We start from the raw sequence: 19,630 nt of genomic DNA on the forward strand, positions 1-19,630 counted from the left end.
CTATGATGTCAGACGACAATTTGCAAGTGTCTTTCTTCGCCTTAAGAAAGAGGTGTGACAGACGGACATGAGCTGCAGGTTTTCATACTGAATAGTGACCTAATTATTGTGATGTCATGTGAAGCGTGACAACAGTGGGTGAAGCATAAACAAAAACGTTCACTTTTACTTTTGTGCAAAAGTTAACAAAAAGCAGCTTGGAGGCAAAACATTTTAATCTCGGACCAAGAACAATTGTTTGTTGTGTTGCCTATAGCAACCACACTTATAAGCAACTACACTTCAGAAACAAGACCCCAAAAAACTACTACCAATATTTACAGACAAACAGAAAAAAACAAGCCCTAACTTGCTTATAATGAGCAGACGTGGCAACATGGCTTTGGATGCACTGCGCATGCGCCTTGCGTGCAGGGTGCGTCACTTTTCCTTTTTTCTCTCTCGTCTCTTTGACAAACTTTATGTATACACATTTTATACACAAATGGAAATTAACACATTAATACACACCAGACTATCAGTTATTAAATGCATGATACATTTATTAGAGTCACAGCACGAAAACATACATTTAACAGAAGTATATAGGCCTATTAAAGGTTTTCTTTGAATTGAGTAAAGGACCCTAATGGAAACAAGCCATAGTCATTTCTTGGGTTTAAAATCCTCTTAGCAGACCTGAACTGTAGTTTCCTATTATTATGTATTAATTAACTGCTAATACAGTATTCAATCAATCAATAGCCTCTTCAAACGAAGTTCAATTATGACGTTTTTAATACTGTGTAATTAATATGTTTTAAGTGTTGTAAAGTAACTAAGTACATTTACTTAAGTACTGTACTTGAGTACAATTTTGAGTTATTTGCAGGCTACTTTACTTGAGTATTTCCAATTTCCAATACTTTTACTTCTACTCCTCTACATCTCGGATCCAAATATTGACACGTTGTGAGCTTGTAGATCTGCTATTTTCAAACATTTTGTATGCTAACTTTTGGTCTACTTTAAGTACATTTCGATGTCAACACTTTCATACTTTTACTCGAGTACATTTAGAATTTTGGACTTTAACTTGTAACAGAGTATTTCTATATTGCAGTATTGATACTGCAAGTTCCTAATATCAGGCACGTGCACATAGACATCAAAGGGGGCTTGAGCCCCTGGCCTTTTATCCCTGTGCCCTCTCCATTCTTTTTTCTCCACTTTTTACTGTGGTGAAAGAAATGCAAATGCCCCTCTTTCCATGCCATACCTGAAGGCAGCGTTCAAGAGAATTGCCTTGTCCATTGTCCAAACTCTCCTGAACTTGAATGCAGCATCTTATGTTGAAAGAATTGCCCTCTCTGTGTAGAAATCCATGCCGTTGTCAGTACCATTTTGGCTCGCCTGGCATTTTGGCGCGGGGGTTCTGCACTTGCGACTGACGTCACACAATATGATTGGCTCTCTGTCTGAACGATGACGTGGCATATTGTGATTGGCTTTTGAACCTGGAAATTACATTCCCAAAAAATAAAACGTTTCTCAATAATGAAAAATAACTTTTAATAATAAATATCAGCAGCAAGGGACCCCCGGGGACCCCCCATGAGGAGCGGCGGTCCGCGTACCCCTCCGCTCCCCGGCCGAGCCAGGGCCGGGGTCCCGCTGCAGTCCCCCGGCCCTGGCTCGGCCGGGGAGGGATCTGCGGACCGCTGCTCCTCAGGGGGGGTCCCCGGCGGTCCTTCGTCTTAACACATGGGATGCCCAGGATTATTCAACATTTAATCGGCAGGGGCCCATGCAACCTGCTATTTTACCTACCTTTGAGGTCCTGGCAAAAAAGTAATCCGAGTAAATGTAATCCAAGTATGTCCTGTTCATTTTCACGATAGTATTTTCTTTCAGTCAAGACTGTTTTTAAACAATCGGGGGCCACAGAGATTTTGTAACGGCCGGTAGAGAAGGCCGCGTTTTAAACATGAAGGTGATTTAAAAGTTAGATTAGAAAAAAAAAAATGTTTGTGCAGCAGCGTTACACTGAAGTGAATCAGGGAGACAGACTTCCCGGTCACGTGATCTCGAGTGTTTTTCGTCACCGCGGTATTCAGGTACAGTAGCTACAGTATAGTTTACTGTACAACGCGCCAAACGCGTCAATGGGCACAAAGAGACATCAAAGAGATTGACGCGTTGGCACGTCGTGGACCTCTAATCAGTTAAAAGTTATTTTTTCATTATTAGAAACTTTTTTTTTGTTATTTTCCAGTGTTCAATAAAGGTTTGAAGAGGAATTCAAAGCCGAAAGCCAATCACAACATCATATTGTGTGACATCCGTCGCAAGCGCAGGACTCCCGTGCCCGTATGGTAGAACAAGCCAAAATGGTACCGACACCATTACGCCACATCTCCAGTGTTCACTTGATTATGCTTAGTTCAGTGTGCTATAAAGCACCAAAACAGATGCAGTTACATTGTAGAAGAGAAAGAAAGTTAACTCAGGCAGCGGCAAACAGAAAGGTCTTTCATTGTGTTTTAAAAGAAATAAGAGTAGACTTTTCTGGGAGTTTGTTTCTTTGTGTTCTAAAAGAAGCAGGAAGAATATTATAACATCCTACCCCTTCATAAAAGTTTTATACAGTAACACAAAACATATATGTATATTAAAAAGGGAGAAAAAAAAACATTCAAAAAACGTTTTTAAATACTTCAAATAGTCGATCTACATTAGAGTTCTCAAATTCTGCCAGAACCCGGCCATAACCGAACCCGGCCCGACATTTAGGGTAGGGTAGGGCCTAAAATGTATGCTAACTAGTCGGGCCGGGTAGGGCCTCGGGCCGACCCAGTTAGGGCCCAGTTAGGGCCGGGCCTTAATTTTCAAGCCCGTTGAGAACTCTAATGTACATCGAAATGTTGTGAGCTAGTACAGTAAATCAGCTATTTGAAATATTTAAAATGTTTTTCAAAATAATAAAAATCACAAGAGTTCAAGGATAAGGGTTAAGGCATGGACGAAAATAGGGCCCAGTGGCCTTGGGCATCTATCCTAACGGTGAGGGTCCATGTCTCATACAGCAGTACTGACTCCACTGTGAGGGTCCATGTCTCATACAGCAGTACTGACTCCACTGTGGGGGTCCATGTCTCATACAGCAGTACTGACTCCACTGTGAGGGTCCATGTCTCATACAGCAGTACTGACTCCACTGTGAAGGTCCATGTCTCATACAGCAGTACTGACTCCACTGTGAGGGTCCATGTCTCATACAGCAGTACTGACTCCACTGTGAGGGTCCATGTCTCATACAGCAGTACTGACTCCACTGTGAGGGTCCATGTCTCATACAGCAGTACTGACTCCACTGTGAGGGTCCATGTCTCATACAGCAGTACTGACTCCACTGTGAGGGTCCATGTCTCATACAGCAGTACTGACTCCACTGTGAGGGTCCATGTCTCATACAGCAGTACTGACTCCACTGTGAGGGTCCATGTCTCATACAGCAGTACTGACTCCACTGTGAGGGTCCATGTCTCATACAGCAGTACTGACTCCTCTGTGAGGGTCCATGTCTCATACAGCAGTACTGACTCCTCTGTGAGGGTCCATGTCTCATACAGCAGTACTGACTCCACTGTGAGGGTCCATGTCTCATACAGCAGTACTGACTCCTCTGTGAGGGTCCATGTCTCATACAGCAGTACTGACTCCTCTGTGAGGGTCCATGTCTCATACAGCAGTACTGACTCCTCTGTGAGGGTCCATGTCTCATACAGCAGTACTGACTCCTCTGTGAGGGTCCATGTCTCATACAGCAGTACTGCTGTAATTACACTTATCTCTGATCATTATTTACCTTTTTAAATTGACATTAAATGAAGGAGAATGTGATGCTATGTGCCCATCAGTCCAATAGGCGGCAGTATTAGTCTACCTTTTATGCCAGAGGGTGCTTTAAGTCTCAGCTCAACTCAAACTTCATTTATAAAGAACATTACAACGAGTAAAAGGTTGACCAAATGCTGTAAGGGTTAAAACTAAGAAACAAGACTGACAAAGACTAAGAAACACATTTAGACAAGAACAGAAAAAGAGGTTTTACAAATACCAAATGTGTTTTTTTCTCTCTTTTGTGCAGTTTCTGTGTTTTTATTTCTTTATTGCACAGCTGCTCTCCTAGATAACTTGTATTATTTTATGTTGTTCTTATAGAACTTTTAATCTGTTTAATGAATTGATTGAAGAGTTTATTAGCAATTTGTAATAGGACAAAGTACAGTTTCATGACAGTTCAAATCACTGGTACAAGGTAAACTAAAAAGAGATCCTAGTAAGCTTTACGGCTTATTTACACAAGAACCACTTTATGTATCTCATATAACATTGAAAGACAGACGGATAGAACAGAATACTTTGCATATAGGATAACATCAATTACAAAAGCAGAAAATTAAATAAAAAAAGACAGGGCGATAAAAATTTACAGACCCCTTAGTCATTTTACAAGTGCAGCTGTTTGAAGGTGACTTTCCAGACCAATGTTGAAGGAGGCAAGGGATTTTTTAAGGCTTGGAAGGCACATGTTGATGGTATAGCTGGAGAACGAGTTAGACTAGAGCCTCGTTTAGTATTAAATCTACGTTATTACCGAATCAGCTAAACTCAGAGACAAAAAGTACGATGAAAAACGTAAGTGCTGCAAAAAGCTTAGAAAAAAATTCAACCATGACCTCCAAATCCAAATCAAATATCTCACTGCTCAGTGTAAGAAGCTCAGAAACCAGACAATCGCCCTAATTAGATCCGCCAAAAAAGACTACATCGACGTCAAAATTGACGAATACAAAAACAAACCACGAGACCTATGGAAGTTGCTTAACAACCAATTAGGCTTAAAACCTAAAACCATATGCCACAGCATAAACATCAAAACGGACGCCGCTCTCATTTCTGACAAATGTGAAGTGGCTACCCATCTTAACAAAACCTTTACCACCATGGCCCATTCACTGGTTGAAAGACTGGTCGCCCCATCTGGGAGGTATGGTGTAAAATTTGTTAAGAAATTCTACAATAAACTGGGCGTCAGAAAAGACAGTTTTAAACTTGCCACAGTGACAACTGATGAAGTGTTTAAAAAACTGAGCGCCCTACCTCAACACAAGGCCACTGGCCTTGATAAAATTCCAGCTAGATTTCTCAGAGATTCAGCCGCCACCATTGCACCGATCATTACCCACATAATTAACCTTTCCATCGAACAGGGTCATGTCCCACAGGACTTCAAACTAGCAAAAGTAACCCCCCTGCATAAAAAAGGTAGCAAACTAGACCCTGGAAACTACCGTCCCGTTTCCATTCTTAGCTCCATATCCAAAGTCATGGAGAAAATAGTCTACGAACAGATAGCAAGATATCTCGATGAGAATAATCTGATTTACGAGTTCCAATCTGGATTCAGAAAATCTCATTCCACTGACACATGCCTTCTGTATTTGACTGACCAAATCAAACGCGAAGCGGATGACGGCAAATATAGCGGCATGGTCATGATGGACCTCCAGAAGGCATTTGACACCGTAAATCATTCTATTCTGATTGAGAAACTAAAAGCCATCGGTCTTGACAGCGCAGCAGTGAGTTGGATGCAATCTTACCTGGTGGGGAGGGAACAGGTGGTGGAGATTAACGGTACCCTGTCCCCCCCCCCTCCCAGTAAGCTGTGGTGTTCCTCAAGGTAGCATACTGGGACCTCTGTTGTTCCTAATATATGTGAACGACATGGCATCTGCTTGTGACTGCAACCTGTTCCTGTTCGCGGATGACTCGGCTCTCCTAGTCTCGGGCAAGGACCACTTGCAGGTTGAAAAGACACTTAACTCTGAACTAAGTAAGATCTGCACATGGCTTAATGACAACAAATTATCAATTCATCTGGGAAAAACTGAGTCCATCCTCTTTGGATCAAATCATAACCTCAAAAAAGTCGATAACTTCACAATCAAAGTGGGTGACAAGGTCATAACACGAAAAAACGAAATCTCTTACTTAGGATGTATCCTTGAAGCTAATCTTTCCAGTGAAAAGATGACTTCTAAAGTAATAAATAAAATCAACCAACGGACTCGTTTCCTACAGAGGATCGCCCCAATGGTCAATTTCAACACACTGAAGACCATAGCTGGTGCAATAATCCAGCCCCTCTTTGACTACGGAGTCCACGTATGGTATCGTGACGCCCCACAAGCCCTAAAAACTAAACTCCAAACAGCCCAAAATAAACTAATTAGGGTCCTACTTCACCTTCCCTATCAGACTCACCTCACCGCTACTCACCAGTTAAGAGTGGGGTGGCTCAGAGTAGATGACAGAGTACAGCAACTTGCAATGGGCCTGGTGTACAAGATACACTACACCACTATGATACCCAAGTACCTGTCAAAATACTTTATAAACATTAAGGATGTCCATAATTACAACACCAGAGGCAGCGCCACAGATCACTTTCAACCCAGAGTCAAAACCAACAAAGGGTCAAACTCCTTTTTCTGCTATACCACCAAAATGTGGAAAGCCTTACCGAAGGTCATAAAGGAGTGTGGATCACTAGCATCCTTTAAAATTGCCCTGAAGAATCACTTACAGGCAGCAGCCATTCGCAACTGGTAAAAAACTAACCTAGCCCAACCCTACCCTCCCCTGCCCCTTCTTTGTATATACTGTTTATTTAGACTTACTGTTTTCTTTTTTCTTTTTCTTTACATATCTACTGCATAGTACTGTGTTCTATTTGTCTGTCATTCAATGTTATATGAGATACTTCAATGGTTTCCAGTGGAAATAAGCTTAGTCTTTTCATGGATCTCCTTTTAGTAGACCTTGTACCAGTGAACTGTACCGTCATGAAACTGTACCTTTTCCTATGCAAACTTCTAATAAAGTCTTCAATCAATCAATCAAAGTGGAGCTGCCTCTCTTGTGATCGTGGACATCCTTGACCTTTTAAAAGGAGTTAGTCAGGTACATGGGTATCTTGGAGGTGTAGTGTATCTTGTACACCAGGCCCATTTCAAGATGTTGTACTCTGTCAGCTACTTTTTGAGCTGTGGTGGAAAAAGTACTCAATTTCTTTACTTGAGTAAAAGTATCAATACTGCAATGTAGAAGTACTCCGTTACAAGTAAATGTCCGGAATTCAAAATGTACTTGAGTAAAAGTACGAAAGTGTTGGCATCAAAATGTACTTAAAGTACCAAAAGAAAAAGTACAATATGTTTGAAAATAGCAGATCTACAAGCTCAAAACGCGTTGTGATGCGACGCGTTGTGAGCGCGTTTGTTTTATAATATCATAATTTATATCTGCAAAGTAACAAGTAACTAAAGTTTTCAAATAAATGTAGTAGAGTTAAAGTACAATATTTGCATCCGAGATATATATATCGTTCTATTTTGTGCTAATAAAACTAACCTAGGGAAGTGAAATTAAAGTTTGGGGACTTTCCAGTGAGAGGCTTCAACACACACACACACACACACACACACACACACACACACACACACACACACACACACACACACACACACACACACCTCTCATGTGACACTTAGATCACATGACCAGAGTGTTTTAAAGACATGATGGTTTCAGCAGTCAGATGTAATGAGGCTTGGATTTATGTTTAATGAACATGAACAGCATTTTACCAGCTTGAGCTTGTAGATCTAGAGTTTGTAGATCTGCTATTTTCGGTGTTGTGTAGAGGAAAGAAAAGAGTGAACCAAGGTCAGAGCCAAAGGTCAAGTTTACTAAGTATTGATGTTTTAAATGGTTAAATGTTTGATCATGAATATAATCATACTAATTAATATCATTAATTAACAAAACACTGACAGTTCTGTCAAACGACAAAAGACAGCCTTCGGTTGAACAAGAGACACGGAAACGACATGAAACCATGTGACTTAAATAGAAAAGGACTCTCCCACCCCCCCTCATTCTCAAACAATACAGAGAAGATGTCTCGGAGAAGATGTCTCACTCACGCGTATGTGTGATTCCGGCCTGTCAGGTTGATCAACATGTCTCCCTGGTAACTGGTGATGTTTAATAAAATAATCATTCTGATTGGCTGCTGAATCTGGGGTTTGATGGATGTAGCTTGAAGGATTGGTTCTGTGTTTAAAGTGTTGATAAATGTTCTGAAAGAGATTTAGAAAAACATTTCAATAAATACGTCTTAGAAATTGTGAAAAACAATGCATGTGTTAAAATAATGTCTCTCTCTTTCTCTCTGAAGAATCATTCTGATTGGCTGCTGAGTGAATCAGGAAGTGAAATTCAGGTTTGAGTTTCCTGTCAGAAGCTTCGTGGTTCAACCCCACACACACACACACACACACACACACACACACACACACACACACACACACACACACACACACACACACACACACACACACACACACACACACACACACACAGTGTGTTGTGTCATTTAACCCCATCAGAGCAGGGTTGTAGGCTGAGACCTTCTGGTCATTTCACTGAAGGATTCTCACCAGGGTCTGGATGGCTTTGAACTGGGATTATTTGACCAAATAAAATCAATCAATAAATCACATCAGACTCTCATAGACTAACATTACAACCTGATTAGTCTGTTAGGATATTCTATTTTGATGTTTAATTTTCTCTCATCATTTCTATGTTGTCATTTAGTGCAGTGTGAAGCGCTTTGTAAAAAGTGCTTTGACAAATAAATGTTCAGTTTAATGAATTAGTTCACAATTTACAAATATGCATAAGGTAGATAAGGTACATAAGGTGCATAAGGAACATAAGCGGCAGCTATACTGTATTATGTGCAATAATTCAGAACATCGTCTTCTTGGAAACAGATGACGTAACACCATATCTTTAATCTGATTGGCTGATTCATCTAAACTACAGAACAAATCCTCCTTCCTTCTCTTTCAGACTCCACAACGTCTCTTGAGGGTTAGGATTAACATCAGTTTATAACATCTGTTTATATCATCAGTTCATTCTAATCAGTTTATTCTCATGTATTAAATTCAGTTGAGTTTCGATCCGTGATGATGAAGATTACAGCCACCCTCCTCATCCTCTCCTCTGTACTTCATGTCAAAGCCATCCCAGGAAGTAAGTACACTATATTTATATTATTTATACTGTAAATGCATTAATATCTACTGTTATGATATACGTTCATGTGTCTAGGGTTATATAACATTATATTTATATAACATTTAAAATATGCATTATTCATGTTATTTATTAAAAATATCATCTGATAAACTGTAGTGAAGCCTCAAGGCCTGAACAGTTCTGTTACACCACAACAATACACACACACACACACACGCACGCGCACGCGCGCACACACACACACACACACACACACACACACACACACACACACACACACACACACACACACACACACACACACACACACACACACACACACACTTCAATGATTTTATAAAAAAACAAAAACATTGACATATATTTTAGTGTGGATAGATGTTTGGCAGGAAGCTACTTATCCAACCTTTCACTTGATGATTGTTTAACATGGTGGTGGTGGTGATGATGATGATGATGATGATGATGATGTCATTGTTAGTTTAAATCAGTTTGTTGTTGAATGTAATGTAATGTTTGTTTTATTTCCAGAGTTCCATGAGGAGATTAAAGTCATTGGCTGTTCAGACACAGCTAAAGACTCCTATAAAGAGAGGATGTTAGGACTGGATGGTGAGGTGACGTTCTACGCAGACTTCAACAGAGGGAAGTGGGTTGGTGCTCGTCCTCCATTTGTAGATCCAGTAAAATCCCAGCCAGGAGCTTATGAAAGAGCTTTGGGTAGTATGGAGGTCTGCAAAGCCAACCTGGAGGCCCTGCGCACTGCCTTGAAGAACCCTCCAGTGAAACAAGGTACAGAATTAAATATTAACTATTAACACAATAGTTATTATGTAAAACTGATGTCAAACTTATTTGACATCAAGGACATAAAATATTTAAATGTATATACATGCATGTGTCCTCTCTGCTCTTTTATATGGTATTGACCAGAGGTACTGTGTGTGTGTGTGTGTGTGTGTGTGTGTGTGTGTGTGTGTGTGTGTGTGTGTGTGTGTGTGTTACCATCTGTGGTGTGTAGCTGACCCTGGGTCTGTTGGATGATAACATATATATTTGTGTATCTTTGTATGTTGTGTGTCTCCAGTTGAACCTGACAGCCGGCTCTACACCAAGCGCCATGTTGAAGTGGGCGTGTCCAACGTTCTGGTGTGTCATGTGACTGGTTTCTATCCTGCTCCAGTGAGCGTCACATGGACCAGGAACAACCTCAACCTGACTGATGACATCACAGACACCGTCCCACAGCTCAACCAGGATGGAACCTTCTACCAGTTCTCCAGACTGAAGTTCACTCCAGAGCAGGGAGACGTCTACAGCTGTACAGTCAACCACCAATCACTGAGCAGCCCTGAGACCAGATGGTGGGGTAAGAACTCATCAATACTGTTTATTTGCACTAACTAGCACTGACTGTTACGGTCTCTTTATTATCTTTAAGTCACTTTATGTATATATACTTATATATTATTCGCCCCCTCTATTGATGCACCTTCTCTTTATTGGTACTGTACTGCTCTTTTTTTCTTTTCCTCTTATCTATCTTTTTTATTACTTCTCTGTAACTTTGTAAATACTGTATACTGCTATGCTACAACTGGACAACTGAATGTCCCCCTTGGGATAATGAAGGTATCTATCTATCTATTATTTAAACACTGTTTATACATCATAAATAATGTCCATTAACACTGTTTATTTAATCACTGTTTATACTAAATAAAAAATGTCCATTAACACTGTCCTGACTCCTGATAGCCACTGCGAAACTTTTTATACATAAACACTGTTTACAGCTTAATAATAGTTAAACACGGTTTTATAGATAAATACTGTTGATAAATAAATGTCCTGTCTAGCTGGGAGGGGATTCATAAAGATTCTGCACTTGGTGAAAGGTTTTATATTTTTGGCATGGGGTTGGTTGGTATCGTTATACAGTTTACACAAAATATTGTTGGCCCTAGTGGTCTGTTTGCAGAAACTCTATATTAGACTGGTCAGTATAAATGAATCAATGAATGAAATCTTTATTTCCATGTCATGCCATCAATTTGGCTCATCCCATATGGGATTATATGACACCTTACACAAAATGAAACGACATCAACAGTCCCTGCAGTTCACATCACACCCTATCATTTATGTTATAACATACCTAATAAATAACATAAACATGCATACAGTACACATACAAACAAAATAATAACAAACAAGACAATGCCATTTTACATATACTGTAATTGGCCCTCCTTCTCATTAACCTAGGCAGGTTGTCAAGTAATTCAGTAAGCAAGCTTTACCAGCTCATTATAGGCACTACATAGTCACTAGTCATTAGTTATCCTCTGACTCTTCTGAAAAAAAAACATGTTATGAAGTTGACACACAGTCCACAGACATGGTAGTCCATATCTTCTACCACTTTTTCGAGTCACGTGTTCAAATACTGGATTCTGATTGGCTAAATTCCGGAGGTTATGAGAGGACAACTGCCGCAAAGTTGTGTGGGGACTTGTCCGAGATCAATGCGCCTCAGTGTACATCCGGGGACTTCGTGCGTAGAAGACCTGGCCCCATGAAGTGAACGGGAGTGACGCAACTCTCCATTCTAGGGCTCTGCTTTCCCCCAACCAACAAATGACGGTGGCAACGGTCCTATGTTTACTAACGTGCATGCTATAGTCGCCGATTTATTTGGATCCAATGCAATCCGCCAACTTTAAAGCCCCTTTTCTCTGAACCTATGCCTTTCTGGAAGCGAACAGCCTCTATTTACGGCCGGAACGGTACTTCTAACTGACGTTAGCTTAGCTGTAAGCTAGACGCATGGATTAGTATGGAGTTGGCGCCATCTGTTGGTGAGTAGAAGATGTTGTTTGTGGAACTATCTGCTGTCTCGCGGAAGTTTTATAGGCAATAATGATTGTAACTTAAGATCCTTGCAAGTTACAACTATGTGTTTTCTTTCATGTATACGGGAAAAAGTGGTAGAAAAGCTATTTACCACTCGGGGTCGGACATTATGCTCTCATAATGTCCTGAGTGATGGTGTTATCGGACTCGGCTGCGCCTCGTCCGATAACACCCTCACTGCGGACATTATGAGAGCATAATGTCCTCTCACTCGGGGTAAATTGCTTACATCTACAAGAGCAGCAGATTCAGATTGTCTTGCAAGTATGTGTTGTGCAGCAGTTACAATAAATGACCTCCAAGATGTAAAATGATGATAATATAAGGACACATTCATGCAGGGACGTGCAGAGAATGTTAGAGAGGCAGGGGCTGAAATTTTATACATTTCGCTGTGACGCGTTGTGAGCTTGGAGGTCACATAAGCATAATCAAGGCAATAGTGGAGTTGTGGCATAATGGCATGGATTTCTTAGAGTTCTCAAATTCTGTCTGAACCCGACCCAACATTTAGGATATGTATGCTAATTAGTCTGGCCGGGTAGGGCCTCGGGCTCAATGAAAAAATGAAATATATTATGTTTGTATTATTTTATTACTTTTACTCAGTGATAGAGTTCTCAAATTCTTCCCAAACCCGACCATACCCGATGCTAAGTAGTCGGGCCTCGGGCCGGCCCAGTTAGGGCCCAGTTAGGCCTTCATTTTCAGGCCTGTTGAGAACTCATTTCTACACAGAGAGGGCAATTCTTTCAACATAAGATGCTGCATTGAAGTTCAGGAGAGTTTGGACAAGGCAATTCTCTTGAATGCTGCCTTCAGGTATGGCATGGAAAGAGGGCACCATAGTAAAAACTGCATTCATGGTCTGGAGAGGGCACTTTTTACAGACGGATAAAAGGGCATGGGGCTCAAGCCGCCTTTGATGTCTATGTGTGCACGTGCCTGCATTCATGTTCTGACAATGTATTCACCATATTCCTGGCCCCGCCCCCGGCTTCCTGTTCATATCCTGAAAGAGGCGGAGGCTGAAAAAGCTGGCCTGAAAAACATAATTTGGTTCCCTCTGTCCTTGCATTAAAGTGTCAGTAGTTGGCGTTCTGGGCTCTGGGCTCTGAATTAACCTGTGTTGCCATGTCTGCTTATAATGAGCAATTTGTGTCTTTAAAAAAACAGTGTAGTTGCTTATTGGGCTGCCTTACCTTTTAATATTTTTTGAAACCAGTGGTTCTCAAATCCTTTCATATCAAGGACCCCAGATTAACATATTTGTCCACAGTCGCAGACCCCCACCTGAACATATGTGGTGCCAGGGACCTCTACACAGATTTATGTTGTTAAAATGTTTCAAAAATATTCAAATTTCTTTTTTTTCCTCCATATTTTTTAAATACCGGTAGCAAATATACAAGCTCACAATGTGTCGCAATGTGACACATTGTGAGCTTGCTCATCTGCTATTTTCAATTGTAAATGTAAAGTAGTATAGCCTAGTTGCTTCTGTTGGGTTTATTTCTTTGGCAAAATCTGGCAACAGACAATTCCGTGTCACTTCCTTACTTGGGAGGAAGTGAAAAGATGTTTTTGAAGCAGCACACAGAGAAAAACTCTCTAGCGCCCTCTGTAAAAGAAAATGGCAGCCTCCATAGAGAGGGCCAGGAATATGGTGAATAGAGTCACTTGATGAGACAGCATTGTGTTGGATTAAAAACATGTTTATTTTTTTAATTTCCTGAAAAGTTAATCTTTTGGACAAAACCAGAGATGTGTTTTATTTGCTTGTGTATTTATGTATGTTTGTTTGTTTATTTATGTGTGTGTGTGTGTGTGTGTGTGTGTGTGTGTGTGTGTGTGTGTGTGTGTGTGTGTGTGTGTGTGTGTGTGTGTGTGTGTGTTTCTCTCCAGATGTGGAACAGGACCAGCCCAGTGTGGGTCCAGCTGTGTTCTGTGGGGTGGGGCTGACCCTGGGTCTGCTGGGGGTTGCCATGGGAACCTTCTTCCTCATCAAAGGAAATGAATGCAACTGAAATAACAAGATTCAAACATGCAGAGATACTGATGTTTGATGTGTTTATTTAAAATCCTAAGGAGTCTGCTACAGTCAAAATGTTGGTTTAAATGATAGATTATGCATCGTGGCTGAAGAGTTGTGCTGCTTCTTTCTTCTAAACCATCATTCACCGGTGTGGAGAATAATGATGGGTTGATGAACCTCACCAACCTAGGTGTGCACTTCTCCCTTAGTGTTTTTCTGATGAGTTAATTTAGTCATTTTTAAAACACAGTTCATTATCACATTATCATGAATCAAAATGTTTGTAGATTTTTTTATTAGAGTTTCTCTTGTGTGTTAGAGTTAGTTATTAACAAAATATCGATTATATACATTTGTTTGTGGATTAATGATTTGTAGAAACAATTTGTATTGTTTCAGTTGAACTTAATAAAATCTTCTATTACTCTAATAAAACATTGCATGTTGTCATTGAGATGAGATAGAATGAGATGACATGACATTATAACTTCATGATATGAGAGACAAATGAAATAAATGTTCTGGATATTTTATCACCTGTAAACAACTAGCCTCTTTTACAACCATATTGCTTCTACGCTGGTAAACACTTTACCCCCCACTCAGGACTTAACAGTGATCAGCATGTCCCAGGGACCTATCTGGCATGGGGGACACAGACAATGTGGGCTGCTATTTCCTTCTGGAGTTCATATTCTGGTTTGATGTAAACATTTGGAATTTAAAAAAGTGGAAAAGTGGAATTATTGTAAGTAGGCTACATTACTTCTGCTGTAGTTTTGGTTTATCGTCTGCCTGGTAACAAGTGATGAGGGTGAATACCGTTTTTTCATTGGTTGTAATAGAGTAGCCTAGAGTGTTACATAAGTGAGTCACCAACACTCATAGGATCCAACACCATCTCCTGTGTCTTCCTACCAGTGGAAGCGTTCTACATCAGAACGTCAACTCATCAACACTTCAACTAAACTCTGAAACATCTCTCAACTCATCAACACTTCAACTAAACTCTGAAACATCTCAACTCATCAACACTTCAACTAAACTCTGAAACATCTCAACTCATCATGACTTCATCTCATCTCTGGCTCTGTGTTTCACTGAGTTTCATCTGTTTCCATGGAGCAGGTAAACTTTATATTAAACAGATAATATAAACCCTACGTATTAACCTGACCGGAGTACCTCAGGGCTCTATAATAGGCCTTGTCCTGTTGTCCCTCTACACTAAAGATCATAGACATAGACGATCTACAAGCTCACAATGCGATCCATATTGTACAATAGATCTGATATTCTGAATAGATGCTAGGGTTCATAATATTTTTAAATAGCAGTTCAACTGTCTTTAATTAATGTATTTAACAATTCAAACACACACTGTATTGATATTATACAGATGATGGAACTGATGATATATATTTTTCCAGATGGATATCTATACTATGCGGCTTCCCGCTGTGTGTTCAACTCCAGTGATCTGGAGGACATACAGTACATATTGTCATGGAATTTCAATAATGATGAGATCATCAGGTGGGACAGCAGAGTGGATCAGTTTGTTGGATACACTGAGATTGGTGTGAAGAACGCAGAGCGCTTCAATAAAGATCCTGGACTACTGGCTGGGGCGAGAGCAAGCCGAGTGGCATTCTGCAAAAACAACATTGAGAGCGACTACGCCACTGTTCTGGACAAGAGAGGTGAGCTGATCTCAGAGCAGCACTCAACACTCATCACCTCATAAACTATAACATGATATCATAATAATTCATAATATTGAGAGATGATTAATATTGTCTTAATATTGATCTTATCTTTATTTGATCTACTATTTCTGAGTGTTTTCACCTGACATGTCTGAAATAGTGACACCATGCAGGATTAAATTAACTTAAAAAGATTCAGTGATAAAACAGATTTTATATTTTGATTATTGTCTTTGCTATTTTGTTTTGCACAATTTTAATCAATTAATAACATTTTTGCAGGATACATTTGAACTATTTCCATTAAATGATATTTCTCGATGTATTGTTGTATGTAAAGCATGAGTAACTGTAAATGATTCAATATAATGTTTAAATGACATTATAAATGTGTATTCTACACTGTAGAATATTGTAGAAGCTACACTATTCTATTCTATGAAACGTTGTTCTGTGGTGCCATCTGGTGGCCAATCACTGTCATTTACATGGACATTATACAAACATAAAATAGTGTAGATAACAGAAGTGTTAGTGTTAGTCACTGAGTTCACTACAGGCCCAATTCCAATCCCTTACTGACTCACTGACTTATAGGTGCGCGTTCACATGCAGTCAGTGAGGGCTTGAAGGCTGTTCCAATTGAAATCTCTAAGTCAGTAAGTCTGCATCTATGCAGACTTTGGTGAAGGAATTACCCACAGTTCATAGCGTTCCCAGGGGAATCCTCTAAATGTCAATCATTTAAGTGTGCAAATTAGTCATGAATCACAGTTAGAACGTCAACAAACAGTAGTGCTTCCTCACTGTTCTCAATGATAGACGGAATGTAAGATATATATTTAGTAAAACACAAGAGGACTCATGATAAGAAATGTGCAAAGTAAATACAGAATATGCAAATACATTTTTAAATGAATAACATTATAACCCTTAATCTATATAGAAATTAAAACGAGCAGATTAACGAAAATATTATAATAATAATTGACAATCACAGCCTTTAAAGCAATGACTGTAAATGAGGACAGTAAAGAGTTTTAGATGTGATGTAAAGTGTCATGAATGAAACATTCATCTAAAGTGCTGTTCCATTCCTTTTATAACATATTGTCCTTTCAGCCTCCACCCCTCAAACACTGACCAGCTGACATCACTTATAGTCAGTGAGGGTGCAGAGCTTGAGGGCTTAGGGTGGACATTGTTATTGGGCCATAATAATAATAATGTTGTTCTTCCAGTGGAGCCCTACGTGAAACTGACCTCAGCAACTCCCTCCGCTAGCAGCAGACACACTCACATGCTGCAGTGCAGCTCCTATGACTTCTATCCTAAACTGATCATCGTCACCTGGCTGAGAGACAGAGAAGAGATCACCTCTGATGTGACCTCTACTGATCTGCTGTCTGATGGAGACTGGTACTACCAGTACCACTCCTACCTGGAGTACACACCCAAGTATGTAACAAATACCAATACATAAAAATACACACCTCTACTGGTACCAGTACCACTCCTACCTGGAGTACACACCCAAGTATGTAACAAACAATGCATAGCCACCTCTATAATGTCCATAAATCAGTTGTGAGGTCTGCAGATTGCAGGAACTCCCAATAAGACAAGAGCTGACGTTGGATTGGTTGAATTGTGTTCAGTGTCAGCCGCTACATAATAGAGGGTATGCATGGGACATCATCATACCTGGAAGTTATGTGAGAACGCCTACTGAGTGGCAAAAACTCAGGCCTTGACAGTCAAACAGAAAAATCCTATCTGATTGCATTAAACAACGTTAAAGTCACCTTGCCACTCAAATTGCCCCTCGATTTCCAATCGACTTCATGCATGCACATACCATATGGAGGAGACGATGCTTCCTGTTTCTGTGATCCTGAAACACTTTTCACAAGTGTGTGTGTGTGTGTGTGTGTGTGTGTGTGTGTGTGCGTGTGCGTGTGCGTGCGTGTGTGTGTGTGTGTTACAGATCAGGAGAGAAGATCTCATGCATGGTTGAACATCCCAGCCTGACCGCACCTATCATGATGGACTGGGGTCAGTTACTGTAATCTATTACTACTTTAATCTATTACTACTGTAATCTATTACTACTGTAATCTATTACTACTGTAATCTACTATAATCTCATGTACTCTACTGTAATGTGTTGACTGCATTGTTGTACTCTGCTGTAGCAGTCTTATATCATAATACAGGTGTGTGGTTGTTCTATCATCAGATGACTTCATGCCAGAACAATGAAGAACAAGGTGTTTTAAGAAACTGTAATAATATCATATAATTAATATCATATCATATTTCTATCATCAGATGACTCCATGCCAGAGGCAGTGAAGAACCAGCTGGCCATCGGAGCATCAGGTCTGGTTCTGGGTCTGGTCTTGTTCCTGACTGGATTCATCTACTTCCACTGGAAGAAGAGAGGTGATTAATTAATGTTTAATTAACGTTCAATTAATGATCTACTACCAGTAGAAGAAGAGAGGTGATTAGCATGGTTAATTAACATTTTAGTCAGGAACACGGCCGTCAAAGTGGATTTAACTATTTATTGCATAAATGGAATACAGTTAATCTTGGCGTTAAAGACACGGCGTTCTGAATTTTGTGCATGCTTTATGAGCTTGCTAAGCAAAATCAGGGAATGTTAAGCAAGACTCCTGCATAAACTAACGCTGCAGCATTCATTTAATCTACCACCAAGGTCAAGGTAAACTTTATTGTCCACAATGGAAATGTGTCTTGGGCTTTCACCCCTGCTGCAGCCACACACATGATAGAGATACATAACAGAGGGGGGGACACAACATTACAATAGTGATTAATAAATGTATCAGTGCTGTTTCAGAGCCTTGTTCAACATTTTAGTTGACGCCGGTACAAACAATTGTTTAACCTGATATACTTCCACTTTGGTTCACTGTATCTTCTACCAGAAGGCAGAAGTACAAACTCTCCATGTAAAACATGGGTAACATTACATCACCAACTATTCTTTTTCATAAACAGACTGCAGAGAGGGGAGGTGTCTTACTATGATCTTCCCTGCAGTCTGCACCAAACTATTTGGACCTCAGTTGCACTGAGAGATTACCGAACCAAACTGAAATGCCAAATCTGACCAGGCTTTAGAATGTTGCTCCAATACAGGCTCAGTAAAATATTATCATATACCTTTGGTACACACTGTGAACCCTCAGACGGCGTAGGAAGTGCAGTCTTTGCTGTAGTTTACTACAGAGACTGTCCATATGTGTATTCCATGTTAGTGAGTTGTCAATACAAATGCCAAGTATTTCTATGAGGAGACCTGTGAGATGGTGGAATGACCACAGGCCTGTGGTCACCAACACTCATAGGATCCAACACCATCTCCTGTGTCTTCCTACCAGTGGAAGAAAAGAGGTTAATTAATATGATTCACGAACAAGTTTCAATAACATGTTTAATTAGCATGTTTAATTAATGAATCAACCAGTGGAAGACATGAGGTCAGATCAACAGACATGTGGAACTGTCAATCACAGAAATAGGCCTACAAACAAACATGAACTTAAACTTTAGGCCTAAACTGGTTTCTATGGGTTTAGAACCTGAAACGGTTTAGACCAGTTTAGACCCTAGTTAGAGGTCAAAGTGTGCTCTATGTAGTCACATTTAGCTTTAATACCAGTGTCACAAAAATTGATTGACATTAATGTGTTTGTGTGTGTGTGTGTGTGTGTGTGTGTGTGTGTGTGTGTGTGTGTGTGTGTGTGTGTGTGTGTGTGTGCGTGCGTGCGTGCGT

The 19,630-nt window shown here is 40.1% G+C and overlaps 1 protein-coding gene across 1 annotated transcript; it reads left to right on the plus strand.

Annotated features, from left to right (window-relative positions):
* Positions 1 to 9,030: 9,030 nt before the first annotated feature.
* Positions 9,031 to 14,428, plus strand: LOC308296222 (rano class II histocompatibility antigen, B alpha chain-like). Its single transcript, XM_080739393.1, has 4 exons — positions 9,031 to 9,156; positions 9,694 to 9,954; positions 10,250 to 10,531; positions 13,984 to 14,428. Exons 1-4 carry the CDS (start codon positions 9,090 to 9,092, stop codon positions 14,103 to 14,105), a joined length of 732 nt encoding a protein of 243 aa, XP_080595519.1. The 5' UTR covers positions 9,031 to 9,089; the 3' UTR covers positions 14,106 to 14,428.
* The last annotated feature ends 5,202 nt before the right edge of the window (positions 14,429 to 19,630 follow it).

This window comes from Nannobrachium achirus (genome assembly GCF_963921795.1).
Source record: "Nannobrachium achirus genome assembly, chromosome: 12".
Lineage (NCBI taxonomy): Eukaryota > Metazoa > Chordata > Actinopteri > Myctophiformes > Myctophidae > Nannobrachium > Nannobrachium achirus.